General features: G+C 32.3%; 1 protein-coding gene across 1 annotated transcript; it reads left to right on the forward strand.

The window, feature by feature from the left end:
- Positions 1 to 526: 526 nt before the first annotated feature.
- LOC103581666 (la-related protein 7) lies at positions 527 to 9123 on the forward strand (the record flags this gene model as incomplete). Its single annotated transcript, XM_008563441.1, has 10 exons — positions 527 to 728; positions 1387 to 1487; positions 1561 to 1644; positions 1823 to 1987; positions 2068 to 2161; positions 2232 to 2585; positions 2765 to 2909; positions 4587 to 4720; positions 5526 to 5647; positions 8818 to 9123. Coding segments are annotated over exons 1-10 (1707 nt in total), but the record flags the coding sequence as incomplete, so codon positions are not given.
- Between the last annotated feature and the right edge of the window lie 6 nt (positions 9124 to 9129).

The following is a 9129-nucleotide window of genomic DNA, read 5'->3' on the forward strand; positions in this document are numbered from 1 at the left end:
TTAGAAATGTGAATAAAATGTCCTTATTAGGCTTGTTGGTTGGAGAGTGACTGAGTCCCTTAATCTTACACTTTAATTTACTATCTTAAAACTGTAGCTTGGTGAGATAGATAAGGATGTAAATTTCATACTAAGATAATCTGATTCTGCAGTTTAAAAGGCACAAAAAACTAAAGCTATGATCGAGTACATAGGAAGTAAATTATTTTCTTTTTTTTTTCCTGCTGGTTGGTACACCTTGGTGTTATAAGGACTAACCAGACAGCCCTAAACTATTTTAAAAGTAAAAACAAGGCCAATGAAAAGTGAGCGGGTAAGAACTTAGAAAGGAAACAAAAAACAAACCCAATTAAATTTTTCTCAATTACTTGTTGAAAATGCCTGGGAAGCGTTCCCCTGAAAAATTTGTCTTCTGGCATCTAAGTGTTGGCCTCTTTATCCCCTCAGACAATTAAAGGCTAATCCAAATATTTTTATGTATTAAGTAGTACTTGCGGTGATTTAAATATTTTCCTAATTTACAGGAATGGAAACTGAAAGTGGAAACCAAGAAAAAGCAATGGAAGAGGAAAGCACTGAAAAGAAAAACGAAGTAGAAAAAAAGAAACGGTCTAGAGTTAAACAGGTGCTTGCTGATATTGCTAAACAAGTGGACTTCTGGTTTGGTGATGCAAATCTTCACAAGGATAGATTTCTTCGAGAGCAGATAGAAAAATCTAGAGATGGATGTAAGTTTGCTTCAATATTTAGATGTGTTGCCTTGAAGTGTACTTATCTACTCCTAAAATAGTATTGATATAATGTAGTATATATCCATTTTTGCAAATGTTCTTTTAAATTTGAATGATGAATAACCTTTAAAATAGTATTCAGAAGTTTTAGTTGCCCAGATAAAAACCATGATTAAGTTTCTTGTTCCTAGGGTTTAAGCCTGTTCTAAGTCAGCTTTCAAACCCTAAGCAGTAAAAATTCTCAAGACCTACTGATAAAGGTGCTTAAAATAACTTTAGGTCTTGGGATTGAATTGCTAAAATAACAATTTATCATGCGTATCTCAGAGATGAAAACTTTAGTTCAGACAGGAAGGCATTTCACCTAGTCCAAACCTCAAATTGACCATGTGCTCTCTATATAGAGAGCAAGTCACGTGCCCTAGGGATTCTTGTTGAATGTGTTCAAATTTTAAATCTTATTTATATTAAAATGTGAAATGAGTTGTTAGGCATGCCAAAAAGTACTGTGCACCACCTACTATTGTATAATTAGTGATATATAGGGTCTATAGGGGCATACTGAAGCTTAAGAATTGCCAAATTCAATGCAAATTTTGTTAATCCTGCTGGTTTAATTTTCCTGTGCTCTTATTATTCACTTTTGTGTTTTCAGATGTTGATATATCACTTCTAGTGTCTTTTAACAAAATGAAAAAATTGACTACTGATGGGAAGTTAATAGCCAGAGCATTGAAAAGTTCAACTGTTGTAGAGGTAAGAATCATTACAATTTTATTATATCCCATAATTACACTTAGTTTTATTAACTTAAGGTACTATTTTAAAGCTGGATTTAGAAGGCACCAGAATCAGGAGGAAAAAGCCTCTGGGTGAAAGACCAAAGGATGAGGATGAGCGGACAGTATATGTGGTAAGCCGTTTCTACAAAAGTTAGAGCCCAGATCCCCATTCAAAAAGTGACACAGAAACATTTTAATATTGAAGCTATAATTTATTGACATTCATAGTAAGGTGTAGGAATTGCTGAAAGTTTAGGGTATAGTTAGTAAAGCCTTATTTATTTAAATGCTGCTTTTAATTTATCACAGGAGTTACTTCCCAAAAATGTTAATCACAGCTGGATTGAAAGAGTGTTTGGGAAATGTGGCAATGTTGTTTATATAAGTATACCGCATTATAAGTCTACTGGAGATCCAAAGGGATTTGCCTTTGTGGAATTTGAAACAAAAGAACAAGCAGCAAAAGCTATTGAGGTAGGTCCAGATCCTAAAAAGAAAAAAGCAAAAAACTTGACTGTTAAAAGTATTAAAACATTTTATTGTAATCATTTCAGTTTCTTAATAACCCACCAGAAGAAGCACCAAGAAAACCTGGCGTATTTCCTAAAACAGTGAAAAATAAGCCCATTCCGGCCTTAAGAGTAGCTGGTAAGCATTTACTTAATATTTAATTAGATGTAGTTTAAGTTAAATGAAACTAACGATAGCATTGTTACAGAAGAAAAGAAAAAGAAAAAGAAGAAGAAAGGTCGAATGAAGAAGGAAGACAGTGTTCAGGCCAAAGAATTAAACACAGACACAAACAGCGAGAGCGTATGTAAAATGAAGAGATCAAGAACTACATCTGACGGCTCTGAAGGAGAAACTACTGAACCCCAAAAGCAACCCTCAAAGAAAAAGAAAAAACGGGAAAGAGTTGAAGTATCCATCTTACCTGAAGTCAGAACAGGGAAGAGGAAGAGAAGTAGCTCTGAAGATGCAGAATGCTTAGCTCCCAGATCAAAAGTAAAAAAAATGGCTCAGAAAGACAGCATTAAAAAAGAAACATCAGAAGTTTCTAAAGAAAACAGAGGTATAACATCTTTAAAGTTAGGATTAGATAAATTAAGGTTATATGCAGGGTCTCCAAAAAGTTGATGGAAAGATGCATTACTATTTTTTAATTCCATTTTTCCAGACTTTCTGAAATGCCTTCATATTTCACCCATTTCATAGCCACAAATGTCTTAACTGATTTTTTAATTTCTCAAGATTTAGAAGTCTCTACAGAAGAGGAAAAGGATACTGGAGATATAAAAGATGGTTCACTCTTAAAAGCCAAAAGGAAACATAAGAAAAAACATAAAGAGAGACATAAAATGGGAGAAGAGGTTATACCACTAAGAGTACTATCAAAGTAAGTACATTATATCAATTCTATTGTCGTTGACAGTTGACTTAACACACTCCATCACCATTGCTAAAGTGCAATTCCAATTTGTATTCAACAGAGTTGCATATTAGCAACAGTAATGGCCTGTAGCCAATGTCTGCACAGCGTGAGTATAATACAATTGAAGATTAAGTAGGAACCGCCACACTCAAACATGGAAGCACTTATTTTTACCACATCACAGCAAGTGCCTCCATGTTAAAGTAGAGGGGGCCCCTTAACAGATTTTAAACGTAGCTCAAACTTACTAAAAGCGGCCAATACAGCTAATTAACAATCTCTTGAAGGCTTGTAATGTAAAAGGAAGACTCACCATTACCAAAACATGGAAGCACTTACTTTTTTAGTTTCAAAGCAAGTACATCCACGTTTAAGTGGTGGGGAGCCCAGTCTTTGGGGAAAAAATGGGATCTTTTAACCTGTAACGAAAAGTTTAATAGTCAAAATCTGTAACAAAAGTTGTGTCGGTTTGGAGACACCTCCACTGAAACATGGAAGCACTTACTTTTGTTTCAGACAGCAGGTACCCCCATGTTAAAGCAAAGGGGATCCCTTCAATCTCCATAAGATAGCATGCTCCATTCTGGAAGAGTAAGTTGGATTCACTTCTACTAAAACATGGAAGCACTTACTTTTTTTAAAAAGCCACAGAAAGTACTTCCATGTTAAAGTTGAAGGGAGTCCACGTATATAATACTTTGGACCGCAGTGGTGACAGCTTAGTAGGAAAAGAAACAAAACAAAACGGCGTACCTTTTAGAGAAAAGATTTTCTTTACCCTCCTGGGCTACTTTCCTAAAGTTTCTGTTCTCCTCTTGAAGGGTAAAAGGCAAGGACTTAAGGCACTCCTATTTATACTATTCTCAACTCCTGAGTTCCTTTTGCCTTTTTATCTCAGAGAATCATTACAAGAGCCTTTTGTTATTTTAATGTATCAGCTCTCAGGGAATGTATGATCCTGGGTGGGTCTGGATACTTTTTTTTTTTTTGAAGTATACAGATGTCAATGTTAACAGCTAAAACCATTACCACCAGTTATCCTCCTTTTTAAAAAATCCTCTATCTGCTTGTTTGATGGCATAGATTAGGGTAACAATGAGTGCTCCCACAGAGCCAGGAGAGTCATTGTGCTTCTATCTGGAGGAGCTACGTGTTAAATGTATGTAAATAAATAAATTGCTTCCATGGGGTGTTTCTTTCTTCTTAGAAATTCCTTTAGATTCAAGTAAATACTAAGGATTGTTATCTTTCAAATTGGAAGCAGCTTAACAAATAATCTTTAAATTTTAATCTCTCATTTTTCCTTCATAGATGACTTATCTAGTAAATGTTACTAGTTAATTAAAAAATTAATAATAAAATTTTACTTTCATAAATTAAAATAGTTGAAACACTCAATTTAATTGGCAAAGTTAAAATATTTAATGTGAATGTTTGGGTAAGGGGAACTCCCTTTGCTTGTTTGCTAGATGGATTTAGAACCCAGGAAACAATTTGAGTGTATGTGTTTAAAGAAAGCAGAAAGTTGGGAGGAGTGGTTGCAAGTCACTGTGAATGTATATATTTAGAAATTTCCATATTTACTTTCTATTTAGTCATCTGTTGTCACTGTTCAATAGCTCATTTTTTTTTTCCTTACAGGAGCGAATGGATGGATTTGAAAAAAGAGTACTTAGCACTGCAAAAAGCCAGTATGGCTTCTTTAAAAAAAACAATATCCCAAATAAAGTCAGAGTCAGAAATGGAAACAGACAGTGGAATGAAAAATGAAAAAGGTAAAGATCACTGTGATAGTTTTTGTAGCATTATAATATATTTACATACTAAAATGCTATTTCTGAGTTATTGTAGGATAAACTTTAATTTCAAACAAATTACACAGGGTTCGTTATTAGAATAATTATTGAATTGTCAGGTTGTCGAGATGTGTGATTTTTTTCTTGATATAAGAATATTTGAAGGGCTCATTATATACAGTATCTTTTTTAATAACCTGAGTTTTCTCTACAGTTTTTATTATTAATGAGATTTAGTAATGAGTGTCTAATCTGTAAATTGAACAAGTTTATAGGAATAAAGATTATAATTTTACTTCACAGTATGAGACACAAGCAGGAACCAATTAAAGCAAGGATCTTATGAATTGTTCAAAATTAGGATATATTTTAAATTCCTATAGATTGTAAAAATAAATTTTTACATTTGAATAATAATGTATTATTCAAATCTCTTTACTTCCTTTATTTCATGCCTTTTTATTTCTTTATTAAGTAAAATTCTTGTTTCTTGGTTCAGGGAATAAAATCGTTCTTTTAAAGATTTTATAGATGCTCATTTCTAAGAGTAACAGTTTGCATTTAGAGTAATAAAATGTTCTACGTTTTATTTCATGGTAATTTGAAATATGCAGTATAACATACAACAAAACCTTATTTATTTAAATTAATTATTTTTAAATTAAATAAATTTAAAATTATTTAAATCAGCCTAAGAAATCATTGTTGTCATTCTAAAGTTGTCCTCCTAAGTGTTAAATTAAGTCTAAGAGACTTATTCTTGGTCTTTTCCTTTTCAAATCAGCAGCCAACAGTGAAGAGTGTCGCCCTGAGGAGAAAGTTAATTCGACAGGACCACAGTTTGTGAGTGGGGTGATAGTGAAGATCATTAGCACAGAACCTCTACCTGGCAGGAAACAAATCAGGGTAATGCTTTTGAGCCCCTAGGGTATTTGTCCCTTTCTCCCCTAATTAACTTCCTGGTGTGAAAATGTTTGAATATGGAAAATGCAACAAATCAAATTGGAATTTGTGCCTCTATGGTTAACTGCCTGTAGAGTTTTGATTCCATGGTAACTCTTAGGTTTAACTTGAAGCAAAATGTAAAGACCAAAATTCCACACTAAACCAAATTTACAGTGAGTATAATTTCAACATCCTTCTCTACAGGAAAATTGCAACTTGTGCTTATTTTTATTGGTACCCCTAATGGTTGGCTGCTGTGTAGCTGAATGAGGAAATATACTGTAGTTGTTCTAACTAAAGGAGTAGATGTAGTAAAGTGCTTTTCTAACGTTAATTTTTTACAGGACTATTTTTCTGTTTTCAGTGAAAATAGATTTTAGAAAAATACTTGGTGCCAAAACTGTTTTGAAGATTTAATCCACATTAGAGTTGTCTGAAATTATTTTAAAATTATAATCACACTATATGGTCTGCTTTGGGAGCAAACTAGAGAATTTGTAAATTTGTTTTCATTTGCACTCTTAGCTTTCAATAGATTCCTAAATGATTTTGTTGCCTTAAACAAAAAAGTTAGAACTGCTGTTATGGAATAAAAGGAAAAATATGCATATTTTTCACTTATCATGGATTTAGTTTATTTTTGTCTGTTAATGAATCCTTTTGGGAATTGAAAATTTTTCCTGAAAGAACTACAGTGGTTTTTGTAGGAAATAGACTTTTAACTTTTAAAAAAAATTTTGGTGAAGTATTTTCAATCCATGCTTTTTGTTTTAAAATTTTCAAACAATTACAGAAAAGAGTAAAATATTTTTGAAAAGCTATATGCATGCATGCGCAAAGAAATCCCATAGTTATATATAATTCACACTACAAATTACTATTTATGCTGGTTTTTAATCTTCTTATTTCACTTTATACAGTTTATCTTCTACAGCCTTTTATACCAACACTGACAGCAATGCTTCTTCCTTATTAATGAAATCATATTCCTTTGTGTAAGAATACCATATCTTTACCCTAATCTGGCACTCAATTTGTTAAGGCACTTTCTTTTTAAACTACATATCGAATATTTTAAAAATTCTGTTATACTGACATCCAGCACTACATATTATGTTGTTTGTAGTGTTGGGGTGCAGAAAGATGTTACCCAAAAATATGGTGCTTTGACATGTTGTTTTGGTTTTGCATAGACTCATACCAGTCACATTTTTTTTAATTTGAATAACCATTGAGATTGTTGCTCACTATAATCATCTTTTAGCATTCTTTATCTGAAACCCTGTCCTAAAATACTGTGGCTGCACTAAGACATAAATTTTAATTCTCTTCCCAGTATCGGTGAGGGATTTGGCCAATCCCAAATTGCTATTACCAGCTTGCATTTCAAGATATAGTAGTAATATAGAATTTAGGATAAGAAGACTAAAAAATTGAGGATCTTAAATGCTGCTGTGGTTACTCAGATTGCAAAAGATTTAATACAAAAATTATTCAGTTATTTGGAATTGCTGACATAGGTTTAATTGTATTTATCAATGAGCTTTTATTATCTAAATGGTAATTCTGTCTATTATAAATTCTTCATTTATAATCAACAAAATCATAAATAACTGCATTAATTAAGTTAGTAATTACTTACATTTTGCTGGAACAAAACTGAGCTATCATGGTAGTTACTGCTGTCTGTGACTTGCCCATGTGATTACCAGGCTAATTTGTCATTCTAAAGTTTTTAAATTCTAAGGGTTTTAAATTGGGAGATTAGCCTGACATTATAATGTACATTTAGTAAATCTCTTTTGAACTGTAGTAATCTAATCTGTCTGAAAAATCAGTTTTAAAACTCATTACTACCAGTGAATACATTCAAATTTCTTCAATTTAATACCGATTATTTCTCTTGCTTTTTCTCTAAATTTAGTACTAATTAACTAAATAAAGAAAAGGAAAGGATTGGCAAATATATTTCTTTTCAGTTCTGTCATTTTTTTTTAATCGATTCTGCAAACACGTATTAAGTGATATTTTGTGATAAATAGTATGCTAAGTGTGGATTGGGATGACTTAAAACCTACTGCCTGGTTTCTAGAGACTCACAGATATTTGTTACATATTCTTTATTATTAACTAGTAAACTTTTCTATGATGAAATAATATTTCCAGGTATTGCTTAAGTCTTAAAAAATTCAAACATCTAAAAATTCAACATCTAAAAATACTCTAAATTACTTGAAAAGTTGGGTCAAAACTGAAGAGAGGGGAGATAAATAAGACTTTTTTTTTTCCAGTTGGGAATCTCCAGTTATTTCTTTAGTTTTATGAATGGAAGTTGATGAATTAAGAATTAGTGTAACATTCCTGCATAAATGCATCGTATACTATGTAGAACCTGCTGTGAAGAAAAATGACTAAGAATGCAGGAATCTTGTTAATTTGCCCTCACAGCAGGCATTATAGGTAAAACTTCCTTGCTGGGTGACCACACTTGTTTAGAAGAGGTTACTTAGGTATTTTATCAGAAAGTAAGAGCTCTTGAGCTATGCTCTAGTTGATCCATTCAGGAACCTAGAGTTTTTGTAGATTTAATGAAACTCTTTTTCTCATGAGTTGCTATAAAATTTTTACACGTATTTTAAGTCATAAGTGATTTTGTACAGGTGAGGGAAAGCAAACCTTCTCCCCCAATCCTTTTTTTTTAATTTTATTTTTTATACTAACTACTCCCATTAGACTTGAACCCCCCTGATTTGGGAAAGGGGAACACTGTTTGTATATTCTGCTTTACAAATATGTTTCCCTTATAGATTTTATTAGGGAATATGATCCCATTATAGACAGAATATGATCCCATTTTAGTTCAGATTTTAAGGATGAGGATTAAAGAAAATAAAGGAAAGCAAATTATGAGTAGAGTTGATGTTAAATTGGTTCTCTTCTTTGTCCAAATCTATTTTCGTGAACATTTGTGTATGTCTTAGAAGAAATGTTTGATATAGAATATTTACTTCTCATTAATCTACGTAATGTTTATTTATAGAATATATTCTGACACAACCATTGGAATAATTTCAGAGTTACAAAACATTTTTATTATTGATTTTAAGTCTTTCTACTTAACTCTAATGCAGGATACTTTGGCAGCGATCTCAGAAGTTCTTTATGTTGATTTACTAGAAGGAGATACAGAATGCCATGCTAGATTTAAAACTCCTGAGGATGCTCAAGCAGTAATAAATGCATATACAGAAATTAAAAAGAAACATTGCTGGAAACTCGAGGTCCTTTCTGGTGATCATGAACAGAGGTACTGGCAGAAGATTTTGGTTGATAGACAGGCCAAACTTAATCAGCCTCGGGAAAAGAAAAGAGGCACTGAGAAGTTAATCACAAAAGCTGAAAAGATTAGACTGGCAAAGACTCAACAAGCAAGTAAACACATT

The sequence above is a fragment of the Galeopterus variegatus genome, unplaced genomic scaffold (assembly GCF_000696425.1).
Source record: "Galeopterus variegatus unplaced genomic scaffold, G_variegatus-3.0.2 Scaffold13641, whole genome shotgun sequence".
Taxonomy (NCBI): Eukaryota; Metazoa; Chordata; class Mammalia; order Dermoptera; family Cynocephalidae; genus Galeopterus; species Galeopterus variegatus.